Here is an 18,798-nt window from a genome sequence, read left to right on the forward strand (position 1 = left end):
ACTGAAAATTCAATCAAACCTGGAATCAAATGAGGCGCGAAAATTCAAAATTGAAATTTAATAAAAACCGCCTTTCCAGAAATATCTTTAAGCCCTAAACAGAGTATATTAAGTTTGCTACGAAGTTTGTAACACCCTGAAGAAAACGTTGGAGGTCTTAAAAAGTATATATATCAATGATTAGCCTAACGAGCTGAGCCGATTTAGCCATGCTCGTCTGTCTGTATATACGAGAACTAATCCCTCAGTTTTTGGGATATTGATGTGATATTTGACACACGTTCATTTCTCTCCAAGAAGCTGCTCAATAGTCGAAACCGCCCATAGGATATAGCGGACATACAAGAATTTTTCCCTATTAAGTTACCTTAATTCGACTTGAATGTAAACCGTTAGCCAGTTACAGTAACGAGATTTGTTATACATAGAGTTGATGCAAGAAATGCACTTGTGAGGGGGTTAACGTTTTTATTGTTTTCTATAAGTTTATATTGATTGCCGCTCTATTATTAATATTTGAGAACATACTTCGATCAGTATTCAACTTGGTGCTTGGATTTCTGGACCACAAAACTTTATCTTGATTCCCAAAATAAATCTAATTGCCACGAATTCCGAAGAAATAAGATTATAAACTCCCTCCTTGAAAACTTCAAACAACACTTAGGAGTAATAACCAATCCTTTTATTATTTTTTCATTTATTTCCTTTATTTTGCATATATTATACGATTTTTTGGTATTCTGACTCATTTTGTGGAAGAAAGGTTGCCACTTGGGCGCACAGTGGGTCAAGTAGGCTCAAGTAGGGCCGAATGATTTTTCAACCAACAAACCTAATATGGGAATACGATTTGAACTTGGAAACTTCAAAAATTATTAATCACTGCTTTTTTTCAAAATTATCAAGATGTGTTGCTTTCCAAACGACTTTTTCAGAATATCCAATTTTTTTGTTTTAGTCTCCGAATCTTTGGTTTAACTAAATTATACTGATGAACGTCGCAGTGTTGGGACTCCCTCATTCTGTGAACTAATAATTTTACTATAGATTTGCTAAAAGCTCGAACCTCAATACTCTCGAAGCAGTTTTTTGTTTCATTTGATTACGAACGTTATAGAAACATTAACACTACCTTCGAAGAATAATATTAAAGTCAGTCAAAATTAAAGGTTCCTTTTTCTCTTTTATAAAGATTTTCTAATTTGGTGATTAATGAATTCGCAAAACTCAAAATAACAGTAAAGGATTAACAAGAATTTTCATCAAATGACAATTTTGAAAGATTAATATTTTTTCGGTTCTAAATGTCGGCAGTTTAAAAAAGACTTATAGTAAGAAAAAAACTGTTGTTTGTCATAAGGAATTTGATTTACTACTATAGTATAGTATATAGAAGTTAAAAACTTGGAAGTAAAATTGAAACACTAGAGAGCATAACAAAGTCTGATTAAGAATATTCAGACTACAGAAAATATTTCCTATTTATTTATTGTTTTTTTTTTAAACACGAAATAAAACTAAATTTTATTTAACAACAACAGTCTGAAAACGGTGAAAATATATGTCAAAATAATTGCAACAAAAGAGTGATCTTTCCAACGCCCAACGCAAAAAAATCCCCATTACTTTCAGTTGCTAGCTGATTATAGTAGTTTATTTATTTTATTTATAATATTTTTCTTATGTTTGTACTATTTCGTTTCGTTGTGTTCTTTCGTTTTATTGTTTATATTTGCATTAGTTCTACTGAGCTTTGACGTTAAGCGGTTAAATCTGTAGCGAAAATTAACATTTGATGTTAAAAAGTATCAAAGAGTATGAACAACTATACATATGTATACATATGGCGAAGGAGAAATCGATGCGTCTTTTTTCTGTGTAATACTGAGTAAAACTTTTCTGATAAGTACGATTTTATCCGCTTTCATGAAATAGGCCACGCAATAGTTATATACATTTAAAAAAGTTGTTCACCAGAGGTTAGCTTTTTCATATTTTATAGTTTCTTACAGTTAGTAGACGGCTGATTATAGGTGCCGGAATACTGCTTGCGTAGATAGCAATTACTGTATTTTAACTTATATACAATTTTTTATATAAAGGGTGTTTTTTTAGAGGTATAGAACTTTAAATTGCAATAAAACAACGATGGATTATTCGATTGACATGAATTTTATTTATCCGAAAGATAATCTTGTGGCATTACATTTTAAATATGATTTCTGGCATATGACCGCCACGGCTGGCTCGAATGTAATCCAATCTGGACGTCCAATTTTTTATGAATTTTTCCAACATTTGTGCGAAAGTTGTCTTCCAAATGGTTAAACTTATGCGCATAGACCAATGTCTTTGCATAACTCCACAGAAATTAGTCTAGCTCTTGGAGGCCAATTCACAGGTCCAAAACGTGAAATTAGGCGGTCACCAAACGTGTCTTTCAATAAATCGATTGTGGCACGAGCTCTGTGACATTTTCCACCGTCTTGTTGGAACCACAGCTCCTGAACATAACGGTTGTTCAATTCAGGAATGAAAAAGTTAATAATCTATACCGATCACCATTGACTGTAACGTTCTGGTCATCATCGTTTTTGAAGAAGTACGGACTAATAATTCCACCAGCCCATAAAGCGCATCAAACAGTCAGTTTTTCTGGATGTAACGGTGTTTCGACATACACTTGAGGATCAGCCTCACTGAAAATGCGCATAAGTGCGCTCGACGATAAAATGAACGTAACACCGTTTATATAATTTAAACTTGATGTTTGATTGCAATACTCATGCATAAATTATTATTCAATAAGATATTATTATTTATGCAAGAACTGTCATTTATTACTCGACTTTAAGAAGTAACTAAATTGGAAAAACTTTAAAGCCCTTGCGAACAATTCAGCATTTTATATGGTTACAGTTCTAATTAAATGCTAGAACGAGTTGTAATTAATAAAACATCGAAATAGGGAACTAATTTTGGTCATATTTGACCTATTTAAATAAACCATTTCAAGAAATAGTATAGCTTTAAAACTAGATATTGCAACAACAACTGCCAATATTCAAAAAACGGTGGTCAAATGGGGTTTGTGCCACCAAACTGACGCGAATTTTGAACTCACTGAACACTTGGACTATAGCAGTATTTAATTAAAACATTCAAGACTATTTCTTTCAAATAGAAACAATAAAAAACAGATTTACAAAAGAAAGGAAATTTCATTAAAATTAATTGTCAAAATTAGTTATATAATTTTTGTCAATTAAGGATGAAGTAAAACTAAAAATAGTAATTTTTATGCTAATTTTTGTAAATTTGTAAAAATGTTTTTTTTTTTTAGTTTGAAAAATGATACATCGTTGTATGCTTTTAGTTAATAAACATTGCAAGTCTCTTCCTTTGTTAAGTAACTTATACTCTTATATGTATATATCTATGGTTTGAATATACTATTTAAACATCTCAAATTCGCTAATACTTATTATTAACCAAAAACATTTCCTGTTCTTTCACTAAACTGTTTTACTCAGTTTAATTCTAGTTTTGCTATTTTTACTCACATTAACATTCAAAAATAATATAAGCTGTATAAACATAAATAATATAATACTAAACAAAAACCGAGATTTATTCTCACCCTGTGTGTTAATCAGCATAGCAAAGCCCACACAAAGCAGCGCAGCAATCAAATATTTACCGTAGTACATGTTGGCCATCGTTTATTGAGATATTTTACTTCAGTTTTTCTTCGTACAGACTTAATAAAGTGTTTTTATCGATTATATATTGAGTCGATATAACTACACTACACTGAAAGCTGGATGGTTAAGCGCGATTTGATTTTCCTGTTCCGTTAGCAGTCTTCCCACGGGTTCGGGTTTTTTAAACAACTGAGGGACGCACACGAAATGTGTGCGAATTTTATGCTAGAAACAGTCACCGACGTTCCACCCTTTCGTACCTATACACATTTTGTCAAATTTGTCTTTTGTTTGCTTTTGAGCAATGTTGCCATTGTTCAATTTGTATACATTATCTTGAAACATTTGGTGTTTTAGTGATAATTTTATAATGTAAAAGCTCAAAACTAAAATCCAACTACTAAAAATAATCTACCTATTTATAAATAAATTAAGAATATTTCAAATATATTCAAGTTTATTTTTAAATGTCGTCTCAAACTTTTTCGTCTGTGTGTTGCATGTCGCGTGACTCTCACGTGACGTCGATTATCAGTAGTAACATGTGCGCGCACTGCTCTATACAAGTACATATGTACATAAATATGTGCATATGACATTGACGAACAAATAATGCATACACAAACCTACATATACATTTGCGTACACATGTAAATATGTCACCCGCACAAATTACAAACATTGTTCTACAAAAGCAACAATCTTCTCAAATAGCATATGCAGCACACACACATGTCAATATGTCAGCCAAATTGCTGAAACCCGAAACATTTTCAAGGACTCTTTGACATGAAAGCAAAAAACATGAGTTTTGGCCATTAGTTGTCCGTGTCAACGGAGATTTCGCATGAAGCAATTAGTGTACATATTTACATACATATGTTACATGTAGACAGATATACAAACATAATTGCTTCTTTCATATATATTTGTTTACATGCACATAATTACATATGTATATACATGTATATGAGCATATGTGCGACCGCTTGGACTTTTAAGATGTTATCAAAACTTTTAACGACCAAAGCAGATAAATATATAATTATATTATTTATAAAACATATATAAATTAAATATTCAAATAATAAAAAAAATAAATAAAAAAAAATATTATACATTTCATGAGATTTTATGGAATTCATCATGAAATAGGTAAATTTGAACTAGATTATAATACATATCCTGTGGAGTTCTGAGTCCCCTGATGTTAATTTCTAATCATTTTCTGTGGTGAAACACACTCATCGTTTTCAGTTTTCCTTCGTAAAGTAAAATATTAGGTGAAGTATAAAGTTCGTTCGGTTTTTATCTAAGAGATGGCGTTATTGTCCATAGTATTAGTGTTACGTGTCGCATCATGTCATACTGTACGGCGCTGAAAACGTGTTTATTTGTGCTAAAAGTTTGTCTTTGACAGTTTTCCGATTAATTGACTCAGTACGTTGTGAGCGCTCGTCAAAGATGGACACCAACAAAGAGAAAATTCGCTATATTTTACAATTTTTCTTCGATCAAGGCGAAAAAGCATCCAAAGCGACTGAAAAAAATAATTTAGTTTATGGGCCCGATACTGTAAACGAACGTGTAGCACAAAAGTGGTTTGCTAGGTTCCGTTGCGGTAATTTCGATGTCAAAGATGCACCACGCGTCGGGAGGCCTGTCGTCGAAAATTGCGATAAAATCATGAAAATAGTGGAAACAGACCGTCACGTGAGCACTTATTTAATTTCTGAGGAACTAAAGATAAGCCAAAAAACCATTTGGAACCATTTGCATAACCTTGGATTCAAAAAGAAGCTCGATGTTTGGGTGCCTGCGGCCTGTGAAAAATCAATAAAAACCCGAACGAACTTTTTACTTTACCTAATATTTTGATAATGACAGCACCGTGAACCTTCTCTATAATATATGTACGTTCTTTGTCATTGGTGCCAGTGCTCCATGCTATTTTATTTGTTTTTGTCAGTGTTTAAAGTTAATGTTGTTTTTTATTTGCGTTTGGTAAACAACGACACATTTAGTGACTCCAAAAAACTGATCAACGAGGAAAAAGTAAAGAGTATAACGACGATTAATTTTGCGCCGTAAAAAACAGAACCTCTGTCACGTGCTTATAGAAAAAGGAAAAAAGATTTTGATGAGTAAACATAGTTTTTATATACAATTTTTAGAACTTCTTGCTGGTGCATGTTGTTGTTTATGGATTTATTTCAATTTTGAGTACCTGAATTTATTATTTAACTTATTTCGTATGAATATCAAATTAAGTATTTTTATTAATATTCCATGCGGAGTACTACTACCGTTCAAAGTGGTGAGCCTGTAACTTTTACATCCAAAGCAACGAAATGCAGAACGATGACGCAGGTATCGTCGAAAATGGAAGCGGATAAAATGCATTTATTAACCGTGAAACTCATGATGAAGATGGAATTGATAATAGAATGATTGGAAATAATTGAAAAACGGTTTACGGTACAACGTTTATAAATATTGTTTTCAGTTTTTTAATATGTGTAAATCATCTAAATACTTGTTAAGTATTATATATGTCGAACTCTACGACACAAAGTTCAATTAAAATATTAGCTAGGGACCTAGTCTACTTTTATCATCTCCCATTATCATTCCCATTTTCCAAGCATAAAATTAAGGTTGATGATGCGATCCTTATTCCCTTAATGGAATTTTATTCCGAAAATTTTTAGTTAAATGTCTATAAAGTGAAAACAAGTTTCAGTTTTACCGTGGTTCCTTAAAACCACACAACACTTTTTTAATTACTACAAAATATTGAGACTGGCAACCTACCGTTGCAAGAGAGCAATCAGCTTTCTGGTTTCTACAGTAAATTTTCGCGGATATCCTACCGTACGGTCTTCAGAAGCGGGTGGTAGAAACGGTGGTGAGTGTTCATTTACATTACATTTCGCTCTCTTAAGATAGGTCGTATCAGCTGATTCAGTCAACAATTTTGCGTCGGTGATTGTTTACAGCATTAGCGTTCAACTATTGATTGTGAAAAAAGATCGTGCATGGTTTGATCAACACCGAAGATAATCAACGCGCCATGGCATAAGCTTAACAGTAGCGATGAGCGGCTTGTACGCACAATAAAAGATGAGTTTAGAACGAACTCTTTTCTCTGTAAATTTTTGAATATAATTAGCACCCTGTACTACAAGGAAAACAATTTTGACTATTCCTATAGTTTTCTACAACAAATGTGGACTTTTTGCAACAAATTCTGTCAATCAATAAAAATTAACTCTAAAAATACACTTTACTGTGCTTTGCTTCTTATTATATTTTCGTTTCATCAGTTAAAAAAAATTAATTTAATTTCAAATGGTGGCGGTTATCTCCTTGCTTAGATCTTGTTTAAGGCAGCAATATCAACGGATTGTGCGAAGTCTTCGAATTCCTGACTCTTTTCAGTTAAAAAATCGATAGACACTTTGTCGTCTTCAATAACGCACATAATTTGCAATTTGTTAATACCATAACCGACTGGCACTAACTTTGAGGCACCCCACAAATGGCCGTCCATCTCAATAGAGCGTACGTTATTCTCCATATCATTCACATGTGAGAATTTACCGGCTGATTCTTTGCCCAAAACTTCGAACACTGAGAGATCAACGTTGCTTGGCGAATATCTGAAAACCATATGCGATAAAGTTGCTAAAACGTTTGCCGACGTGACGTCATACATACCTCACTTCTGCGCGGCTGCATGCCGCTGTCAACTTTACACTTACCCGCAAATATAACTGTTGTCAGTAAGGAATTTCTCCGATTCCTTCAGACCTTGTGAGGTCGACACATCTCCGAAAGCCATTTTTGTGTATTTTATCAGTCTTATTTAAACTTTGACTATGAAAAAATCACCAGCGCTCGAATTGTGCTGCAAGTTGTTAATGTAACAACCGAAAAGATTTAGCATATTGTAACTCGTTTCTCGATAAATCGTCCACCTATAACTCACTCTTGAGTTCGATCACTGGATTGTTAAATAAAAGTCACAATTTAATGGCTATACATATTGTATATATATCCATGCAAAGTTCAGTCAAACACAGGATGATCTGTAAGGTATACTTTTATTTAAGAATAATCATAAAATGGCTTGGTCCAAAATCAGTTTAAAAAGTTGTTACAAAAAAACGGTTGTAATAGAATTTATGAGGATGTAACGTCATAGTAACGAATCCAAAATTACCCAAATTTCCACTTTTAAAAAAACATATGAACTAAATGTTTATCAAGCCTCTTTGAGATCGGTCACGGGATCAAGGGAATCCAAAATTATTGAAAATGAAACTCCGATTATTAACGTACATTCCGCTTTTCAGGAAGACCTCCGGAAATAGCTGATTGGTGATGAGGAAGATTTTCTAGTTAAAATTATCTCAAATCCAAAAACCAAAAAAGTTTATTATTATTATATATGTATGAATACAGGTAATCATAGAAGAACTAGTCAATATTTTTTTTTATGAAAAAATGGCGGCTGCCCTCACAAAGTCGTTTTTTGAGACAAAATTTCCATTACAACTAGAAACATCTATGATTTACCTCGGGTGACGAAAGAGGGACTTGTACTTGATCAGCACTTTTAAACTCACATGAAGGCCCTCTAAATTTCCACACTTCGTCCCACCTAAAACCTATATTTCTGATATTTTCCTGTAAATTTGTATCAGATCATGAGAAAAACCTCCATTTTCCCATAATTCAGAAATCTGCTGTGTTAAAATATCTAAAAAGTGGAATTTAACAAACTTGTTACTGACAAAATTTCTTTTTTTACTCTGAACAGGGTATATTAAATTTGCAACGAAGTTTGTAATATCCAGATGGAAGTGCCGGAAACCCTTTAAAGTATGTATTTAAATGATTAGCGTGACGAGATGAGCCGATTTAGCCACGTCCGTCTGTATGTAAATTTTTGAGATATCGATTTGAAATTTCGCACAGGTCCGTTCTTCCCTAAGAACATGCCCATTTTTCGGAACCGCCAATATCGGACTACTATATCAGATAGATGCCATACAAAAGGATCGGTCAAAATCACGTCCTTTTTTTGTTTGATCTTCCCGAAATCTTGATGGTACTATTCCAGCTTCTACAAATTATCGTAAACACAGCACAAGTCATATTGATTTTTATATAGACTTCACGAGTAATTCATTTTGTCATTCTTGTATTATTTGCGACAGACTATGGCGGAAAAGAGACTTGAAAATGAAAATGAAAATATTTTGAAAACAATACTAAAGGTAATCCTAATTATATAGTTTTTATACCCTGAACAGGGTATATTAAGTTTGCCACGAAGTTTGTAACACCCAGAAGGAAACGTCGGAGACCATATAAAATGTATACAATATATAAATGATCAGCATGATGAGCTGAGTTGATTAAGCCATGTCCGTCTGTCCGTCCGTCCGTCTGTATATATGCAAACTAGTCCCTCAGTTTTTGAGCTATCGATCTGAAAAATCGTTCGGAAAAATTTAATTTAAAAATGAATAATGATCCACAAGAATCCAGATATTTAGAGAATATCCAGTCTCAAACGTATGTTTCTTATTTCAGTTACCATAACCCTTGGTTTCATTGATATAAATTCTAGAATAACCTACATGTATTGTAAGATAATAAAAATATTTTAAACAATGTTAACATTTCAATTATTCCATAAAAGAAAACAATAAAATAATAGAATCAGTTGAGAAAAAATGCTACGCAATAGATTTTCTGCGGCAGTCCCCAAGTGCCACACGTACTTTTCTATTATATTATTTATTTATTTTTGCGAATACTGTGAGCAATAGTGCGAGATTGATTAATAAGCAATTTTATAACATTAAAAATAAGAGGGGTTATTTCTACCACAAAAAAACAATTTAACTGTACATTGGACTTGGCACACTCTCGGCTATTTGCGGTCGCAATAGATAGATTTTTGCTAATTTTTTGTTGAAACTTTTAAAGCAATTTGTCAATTTTTATATTTTTTAAATAAATATTTGTCTATATCATTATTAAGTCAACTTATACTCGAATATTTTAAGGCTAATGAACTACTTATCAATTTTTATTTTCTTATACTCAACTTCAATTAATCCAACTATAAATACAAATATTCATAGTTCTTCCGACGTATCCTTTGTATTATCCAATAGTTTTGCAAATTTGCTCAAACAGTTATCGCTAAGGCAAATGTACATAAATAACTAGCACGCAGCTGCTGATATTTTGATTCTGCCCACATAAGTACCTATATACCTATGTATGTTGCCATGAGTGTTTTACTTCAAAATTGTTCATTTCAATATATTATTATGAGATCTTATTTGATTAAGCACAAATAAATTATATCTGAATCTATTTCAGAGACACTTTTCTTTCATAATTTAAGTATTATGAGATCTACAACGGTCTAAGCGATTACCGAGGCGCGAGAGGCGCAATCTGCATATGTATGAAATTATAGGTCATGAAAGGCATGAGAGTGTTTTTAAATTAAAATTATATTATGATAACTTTTTATGATTTTATTTATGAAGATAAGTATTATAGTTTTTTTGGTAACGTTGCAAAGCGACTCAAATGAATTCAACACAAAACCAAACCGTAATAACTTTTTTTCTGTGAGATTAATCGACTTAACAGGTTATTATTTAAGTTTTTAAAAATGAATGCTTGGGATACCGAAAAGAGGGTTTCGATAATGCAGCGGTAACATGCTTTGCAGTCCGTCATTTCCGTCCAAAGGGAATTTAGACGGCAATTCGCACGACGCACCATCAAGATTCGTATGTTCGTGTTCAACAACAGCGGTTGCATCATCAATTCAGTTTCGACTCGCAACTTATTTGCGCAACTTAATTCAACATTCAAGATTTTTTTTTTTTGGGGGAGGTTGAGAAAAATGCCTTCCGCATCGTCATTGTGTCGTCACAGCAATGGTATGTGCCACTTGCAGGTCATTAAAAAACTCTCCTCTAGGGAACTGTCGCCCACCCCGGAACCGCTTTCGCATTACTTCAGGGTGCGTTCCATATTTCTCGTCTTAAGACTTACATGTCATTACCTGCGTCCAGGTTCCCTGTTAGACCATTCTTTTATGTTTCGGATTAGCCTGGCCGTCCATCTACCGTGGCGTCCTTGCTCCCAGCGAGCTTGCCATTGTTCCAAGGTGTCGCTCTTTATTTCCTCTTTTGTAGCGGCAGCGTCTGTTCCTTGTTTCTTCAACGTCCACATTTTCTTTCGTTCAAATGCTAATAAGTCGATGGGTGTGTTCCGGCTTATTACATATACAGCTTCGCCCGAGACTGTACGGTATGCCGATGCTACTCTTAGAGCAGCTGTGCGATACACTTTTTCGAGGGATTTGCGTCGATTATTTTTTCTTAATATGTCTGCCCATAACTCTGCTCCGTAGAGTAAGACATTTAGTGTTGTCGACATCAAAAGCTTCCGTTTTTCCTGTCTAGGTCCTCCGATATTAGACATCAGCCTGCTCAGTTGAGTAGTAATTATGGATTCGCAGCGTGTTGAATTTGTGCCCAGTAGGTAAGCCTGGAGTCTATTCTTACCCCCAGGTAGTTGACAACCTTTTGTGTCCTTAATGTTTCTGTTATTGTCCTCATGTCTACTATAGTCGGAATATGTTTCTTTGTTAGCAGTACCAGCTCGGTTTTTTCAGTGGCAAGTTTGAGACCTTTCGCATCAAGCCACATTTGTGCTCTGATCATCACCTGGTTTAACTTCCTGCGCGCATCTTCGGTGTCTCTCGCAGTGATTATCTCGGCGATGTCATCTGCGTATCCAACAAGATAAGTATCGTCGGGCATATCGAGGCTAAATATGCCGTCGTAACTGACGTTCCGGAGGTCTGGGCCGAGGATTGATCCCTGCGCAGCTCCGGACGTGACCTTCAAGTGTCGTGGTCCTTCGGAGGTTTTATACAGCAAAGCCCTGTCTTCCAAATAGCTTCTCACCATTATGCTGAGATATGCGGGTATTTTAAATTTTTCTTCTAATGCTTCAATCATGTTTTCCCATCGAACGCTGTTGAAGGCGTTCCGAACACTCTGTGCGCTTCTTCTACGCTCCTCACGACATTCTCAATAGCCCCCAGTGTTGATTTACCCGGTCTGAAACCATATTGTTTCGGTGATAAGCCGCCTGCCGTCGTGATTGCTTCTTCTATCCTCGGTTTCAGCATTCTCTCGAGAAGCTTACCGGCTGTGTCAAGCATGCAAAGAGGCCGGTATGCTGATGGGCTATCTGGATCACCTTTTCCTTTACTAATTAACACGAGCTGTTGTTTTTTCCAAATTTCTGGGAATACGCCGGCTTTAAGACAGGTATTAAACAATCCGAGTAGCACGTTTGGGCGTCTTTCGGCGATTATTTTTAGTACCTTAGCTGGTATTCCATCTGGTCCGGGTGCTTTGTTGGATTTAAGTTTTTTTGCCGCCGTTTGCAACTCTTCGATGGTGAAGAGGAGTGCGTCGTTGGGTGGTTCCGTCGGTCTTATTTTCTCGGCCCTTGTTTCATGTATGGGAAATAAGGCATTGACGATTTTATCCATTTTATATGCGTTCAGTTGGGGGGGTGGGGCTCGACCACCTAGTTTTTTCATAACGACTTTATACCCTAGACCCCACGGGTTTATGTTTAGGTCATTCCGAAGCTCTTCCCATTTTGCTTTTTTGCTAATTTCGATAGCCCACTTCTTCCGGCGTGGAGATTATACATTTCTGTTGTTGCGTTTGCTCTTCGTCTGTTTCTTGTGTAGACCCGTCTTAGGTGAAGGCACTCTCTTCTTAACTGAGCAATGTTCTCTGTCCACCAGTATACAGCGCGTTTTTGTCTCCTGCTTTGGCTCCGAGGCATTCCTTTCCTACATGCTTGGGTGATTGGCCTCATTGTATTCTGTACGATTTCTCTTACGTCGCCTATGTCGTATTTTGGGAAGTCTTGCTTATCAATTTCTGAGATGAGTGCCTCGCTATTAAGTTTAGATACATTCCAGTTTCTTGTGGTGCCGTGTAAATTGTTCTGGGTGACTGTGTTTTGGGGGTCTATTTCGAAGGTTATGTACTGGTGGTCACTGCCAGTGTAATCCTCCGAAACCTCCCAGCGCTTTACTATGCTTGCTATGCGCTCTGACGCTAGTGTGATATCTGGTGTAGTTTCTTCGCAGCCTGGTCTCCTAAATGTCGTTGCTGCTCCAGTGTTGAGTACCATAGCGCCGAGCCTGGCGGCCATGTCAAGTACGCGTTTACCTCTGGAGTCAGTATTTCGCATTCTCCATTCAATAGCTTTTGAGTTAAAATCTCCTGCTATTATAAAGTCTCCTCCAATATCTCGGGCTGTGTCTTCTATGCTGTCTAATTTGGCTTGGAAGTCCTGGATATTGTCGCTAGGGGTTAAGTAGCAGCTTATTATGGTGCAGAGGTCGCATTTGGTCCAGACAAAACCGTTCCCGATTCCTCTGCCTGGAGTGGCTATTTTGCTACTGGGGGAAGCCAAGTCGTGGCAGTGCCGCTTTTGTCTTCTATCCATATTCCCCTCTGTTTCCTTTTGTACTGCTCGCTTATAATGGCAACGTCGTAATGGCGCTCCGTTGTCATTTGAGTAAGGAGTGCGTCCGCAGTTTTACTTCTGTGCATGTTGGCTTGGAGAACTTTCATTTGTCTACGAAGTCTTTAAATACCGGTAGGTGATCCGTTCGGCTAAGTTTGGCCTCTGTGCATATGCAGCAGGTTGGAAGCTTGTTGCACTCTTTAATCCTGTGTCCCGGTTGGCTGCATTTTATACATATACCTTGCCCTCTTCTGTCTGGTCCCTTGCAATCCCAGGCAAGGTGTCCTGGTCCGAAGCAACGGAAACATCTTTTGATAGTCTCCTTTAGTCGTAGTCTGCAGCTGATCCATCCAATTTTGACTCTCCTCTTAGCAGTGTATCTGCTTTAGCACTTGGCAATGTAATGAAGGCTCTGACCTGCTCTCTACTGTTGGGTGGAGAGATGTTTACTTTTGGGTCAGGAACTGGTTCTCCAAGAGCGCTCTCTATTGCTTCGATCACTTCTTCCTTTGTCGTTAGGGAATCGAGGTCTCTAATCTCCACTGTGGTCTTTGGTTTAAGGTCGGCTACTGATGCGCTCTCTTTTAATGTACTCCTTAGAGATTCGAAGAAATTCGGGCTTGCCACCTGGCCTTTTTCTAGCTCCAGTAAAAGTGCTCCTGCTCTAGTTTTTCGTATTCCCTTTATTTTGACTTCTGTTTCGTCGGGCTTTAAGTTTGTTTTGATATCCCTAAAGACATCTGCGTAGCTGTTTCCTTTTGTTGGCTTAATAATAACAGCTTCCGAGAGTCCTTTTGGCCTGATTTTGGCGTTGGCCTTTTCTATTGGCTTTCCTGAACCGCCAGTTTTTGTGCAGCCCTTTGTTGATTTTTGACGCTCGTCAAGTTTCCTTGGCTTCTTCGGCATCACTCTTTTCCACTGCTCGGCCTCTCCCTTTCGGGGACGTGTAGCGGTGCGTGTTTCTGCTGGTGGCCCGGATAATTCATGGTGGCTTTAACCAGTTTTCATACAATTATTGAAATGGCCGCAGAAAACGGTAACTTGATAAATTGCCTCTTTATGTCTGATGAGGCCCATTTTAATTTAAACCCATCCAGAAATAATCTTCGTGACGGGACTTCACCCAGAATTTGTCACTTTGTGGTGCGCTGTTTCATCAAGGTGTATTGTCGGGCCACATTTCTTTAAAGAAAATGGTGTAACAGTAAGTGTCAATGGGCACCGTTATTTAAACTTGTTGACTTTTTTTAACCAAAACTCGTCGTACACGTGTCACTTTCAATAGCGTTTGGTTCCAGTCAGATAGAGCAATTGCATTCTACCCTTCAGGCCACAATGAATAGTTTTCTAATTAGGTGTCGCATATACGTGGTTGAGCATGGAGGTCATTTACGATCGATAATTTTATAAATAATTAACTATTTGAAATAAAATAAAATTTGCTATACAATAAAAAATAAAAAATGTACATAGTGCATTGAAGTTATTACAGTTTGTTTTGTATCACGATTCGGGGGCCACGTATATGATTTTTACAGTAAGGGTCTAAGCTACCTCTATAAGCGAGGCAGGGTATTCAATTTAGCTTCAGACAAGAGAAAATAACTTCAAACTAATCCATTCAGAAGTTTCACAAAGAACATTACTCCAACATTTCCGTACCACTAGTCAGCGTAGACAGAGTCAGAAGTTTTAAACAACTAGTGTATGGAGAAAAACTTAACCCAGAAACCCATCATAAATGCCCAAAGGAAAAACGCAAAAATTGTTTTTGAACGAACTGTAACTTGTCAGATTGAATTTATTATCTACGGCTCCATAATGTGAGATTAAAACATTCGATAACCAAAATAAATTGCCAAAAGAGCGTTCACCTGCTGGGCCCCGTTCTTAACATAACAACCACAATAATTGCATTGTCATAATCAAAGCAGAATTCAGTGAATACATATCTAATTTTTCATATGGGATTTTTATTGTATTGTTTCAAAAATGTATAGATTAGCGTTTATATTACCGAAGGACTTTGTCGTCAAATGTTTACAAATCTTCTTATATCATGGAATATGCTGTAATACCGTAACGATTTTCACAACAAAATCACTCCAACAATGGCTAACTTTGTCCATGGCAGAGATCATTCAGATTTACTTCAAGTTTCGTTGTTTATCCACTTGCTTTTGGTGTAACTTTTATAACTAATTTGTGAATTTTTTACGGCCAACTTATTTACACTTCGATACTATTTCCGTTCAAATTTAGTCCAAGAATCTAGCAATAATTTACAAGTAAATACTTAAACTCTACTTTCCAGATATGCTTAATTGATAGATTAAAAAATATTTGAAAAAATGTGGCTGCCATGACTCTAGTTTCTTGAACACAATTCAATTTTTTTTTTCAATTATATCGGCATCGGCGTAATCTCAATCACTTCCTAAGAAATGCGTACAGTTCTCAGCAATTTAAATATTTCTTAATAATGTAGATTTCAAACAGGTTATGTTATTTAGAGCGAAATAAATGAATTTATATGAAACCGGTTTGATTCACTATTTTAACAAACTAAATTCAAAATTTATTCGATAGAAGAATGAAAAAAGTTAATACTTAGCTGTACAATATTGGAATAAAATAAAAGCTTTATTTCTTAAGGCGTAAAATTCTTTAAAAACGGGTTTGCACAATTTGGCCCTATTTTAGTTAATCCTGAACAGGATTTATATATACTATAACGTATAGATGTCATACAAACTTTTCGATCAAAATCATATCCTTGTATAGACAACTTTTTTATTTGACGCGATATCTTCACGATATTCGACATGGATTATTTTCCAAAATATCGAACCACTATCGTATTGTATATAGCTGTCATACAAACTGATCGATCGAAATCAAGTTCTCATATAGAATCTTATATATTTGTGAAGTGAATTATAACATCAATGTAGCGGAAGAGAACGATTTCTTGCTTCTTTAAACTAATCTTTTAAGTATCCTTTCTGCTAATAAGTTATATTAAAATTCAAATTAATAGCTTTTAATCTCAACTTTGTTCAGTTTTGTACACGAAATCGCGAAGTATTGCTTGAAGACCAACCATAACGTTCGCTGTACTCACCTATCAGTATCGAAAATATTCCACATAATGTTGAAGTAGACGCCTCTTGCTGATGTTTATTTATTTAGTTTTTGTCTAAAAAACATTTTTGTTTGTGAGCTTTTAAACGGCAACCACTGTTCAATTCTAGTTTCTATCGTTGTTTGCAATAATTTATGTTGGATTGTTGATAGTTAAGTTGAGGCTTAAAAAGTTCTTTTAGCATCAAATTTACTTATACATATATACATATTTTTTTAACCTGTTGCAAAGACTTTTGACTAACGTCTTTATATATGAGTATTAAACTTTCTACATATATACACGTACGTATGTATATGGGTATAAATATTAGATAAATATGTTTGTAACAGTTTTGAGATAACCGGTTCATTTTTTTAAATATTCATCCAAAAGCTTCTTGTTTTAAATTTAAAACGAAATACTTTTGACTTTGTCAATTATTTTTTTTGATATACACATAGTTATATTTATTATAAATTTACTGAAAGCATATGTCCGTTTTATATTATATGCTGTGAATCACATTCAAAAATTATAAACATTGTGTTTCTTTTATAAAATAAGTATTATTATCGTTTAGTTTTCCAAGTGTATACAAATTTTCAAATTTATGTATAATTAGGCGTTATTATTAGTATGAACTTTAGCGAACTGTTGAAGCTAATTACTCTAGGTGTTTTGTAATTTTTCTACTAATGGCGGAAAATGTTTCTTGTTTTTATTTTCATATTTGTTGTTATATTATATTTTTCATTTTATCTAAAAATTTTTCTAATTTTTTTAAACAACTGATAAACTAATTTATTTAATTTATTAAAAAACACATTAAAAACATTAAAATATTAATTAGAAATTAAACTGTAGAAAGTTTAGAACAATACAATATTTTTTTTTTACTTTAATGTTAATTTTGTTTTTCAAGCTTTTTCGATTTTACACATGTGAAACAAGCAACAATATTTTTATATTTAGTCTATAGCAAGAATTTAATGTAATCGACGAAAAATATATATATATATATTTTTTTATAGTAAATTTTTAAGCTTTACTTTCTTACTTTGAAATTTCATAAAGAAAAACAGAAACCCTTTTCGAATATTTTTTTTTTTTGAGATTTCGTATTAAATTAGAAATATAAAAAATTTGATACAAACACTCAGAAAAATGTATTATTTTTTCTTTTTAATTTTATTTCTATAGATTTAGAAACTGTTAAAATATTTAAAATATTTTTTAAGATAACAATTATATTTAAAACATCTATATAATAATAATATTCATCTTTTTACGTTAAAAAAAATATAATTTTGTCTGTTGTATTTAAAGCTTTTTTAAAAAGTTATTTTTAATTTTAATATATTTTGCTCACAATTTTTTGTAGTTATTATTTTTAACTTATTTATTTTACACTCGTATGTTATAAGGAACAATTTATTATATTTAAAATTATTTTTTATTGCCTGTTTGTATTTTCTTTGCTTTTCTTATTTTAAATATTTCTTCCTTACACGTTTGTATACAAAATATACTAGAAATGCACACAATTATCACAATTTTTTACTAAAAAATCACAATACTAATTTCCTTCCATCGTCTGCTCGGAATTTTATTAAAGTTTAATTATCTACCCTATTTCTCAAACACAACATTTAGATAATTTTTATTGCAATCGATTTTTTATGGAAATATTTAATTCACTGTTGTAATCGTTTGTCTTCCGTTTGTTATGCTGCGTCGCGCGCTTGTTTTGCAAATAGTTCTATGCGAGTAAAAATCCATACCAAACTCACGCTTTACGAAGATGTTCTGCTCGCAGCTATGGTTTAGACTTGAAAACTTGTTTCAAAAGTAAAATCATAATTCAGGTAGTGAGCAAACCACACAAAAGTACAGAACAAAGCAGCAAACAGCGCGCGCAGCGCCAACAGCGTTTCATAGCGAATCAGTTCTTTATATTTTGCTTAATTGCATATTAAAATTCGCTTAAATCAACTATAGTAGCAGCACGAATAATAAAACATAATAGTGATTGTAGCAAAAAAAATAATAATAAATACAAAGTGGGAAATAAATGAAAAAGTCAAACGCCAAAGCTTAGCGCCAGGCAAACAAAAGACTTAAGCCACGAACTTACGCTCAACAAGTACTATTTACGTTTTTTACCCTGAAATGAGTAATTCATTGACGTTTTGTTGTGATACAGTAGCATTAGCAATAGCCGGTTGTTGTTTTAGTTGTATTTGTTTACTTTGTATTTGTGTAAAAAGTGTAAATTTACAAAATTGCTTCTTAGCAGAGTATATAGTTTTGGCGCTTGTAATAACTTATGTTTTCATGTTTTACATTTGCTGAACT

The 18,798-nt window shown here is 34.3% G+C and overlaps 2 protein-coding genes across 4 annotated transcripts in view; both read right to left on the reverse strand.

Moving 5' to 3' along the window:
• The window catches only part of LOC106614492 (invertebrate-type lysozyme 3-like), a 32,586-nt gene that overhangs the window by 8,081 nt on the left and 5,707 nt on the right, over positions 1–18,798 (reverse strand). Inside the window, exon 1 of one of the 3 annotated variants that reach the window (XM_070107623.1) lies at positions 3,704–3,899. The exons of 1 other annotated variant lie outside the window; for it this stretch is intronic. In XM_070107623.1, coding sequence (XP_069963724.1) covers positions 3,704–3,722 — 19 coding nt within the window. In that variant the 5' untranslated portion in view covers positions 3,723–3,899. Of the gene's footprint in view, positions 1–3,643; positions 3,900–18,798 lie in introns of those variants that run through there. One more of the 3 variants, XM_070107622.1, reaches the window with a different exon arrangement.
• Positions 6,993–18,211, reverse strand: LOC138856851 (probable elongation factor 1-beta). The gene is made up of 4 exons (XM_070107624.1): positions 17,952–18,211; positions 16,441–16,731; positions 7,472–7,798; positions 6,993–7,369 (listed from the first exon to the last, which is right to left on the reverse strand). The coding sequence occupies exons 3-4, from the start codon at positions 7,549–7,551 to the stop codon at positions 7,081–7,083; spliced, it is 369 nt and encodes a 122-aa protein (XP_069963725.1). The 5' UTR covers positions 7,552–7,798; positions 16,441–16,731; positions 17,952–18,211; the 3' UTR covers positions 6,993–7,080.

Source organism: Bactrocera oleae, chromosome 4 (genome assembly GCF_042242935.1).
Source record: "Bactrocera oleae isolate idBacOlea1 chromosome 4, idBacOlea1, whole genome shotgun sequence".
Taxonomy (NCBI): Eukaryota; Metazoa; Arthropoda; class Insecta; order Diptera; family Tephritidae; genus Bactrocera; species Bactrocera oleae.

Bases quoted from the DNA above. Each gene is read 5' to 3' on its own strand.
- LOC138856851 (XM_070107624.1), bottom strand. From the start codon at position 7,551: ATGGCTTTCGGAGATGTGTCGACCTCACAAGGTCTGAAGGAATCGGAG. The intron at 7,370-7,471 runs GTAAGTGTAAAG...TATGGTTTTCAG, and splicing joins GACAACAGTTATATTTGCGG to ATATTCGCCAAGCAACGTTG.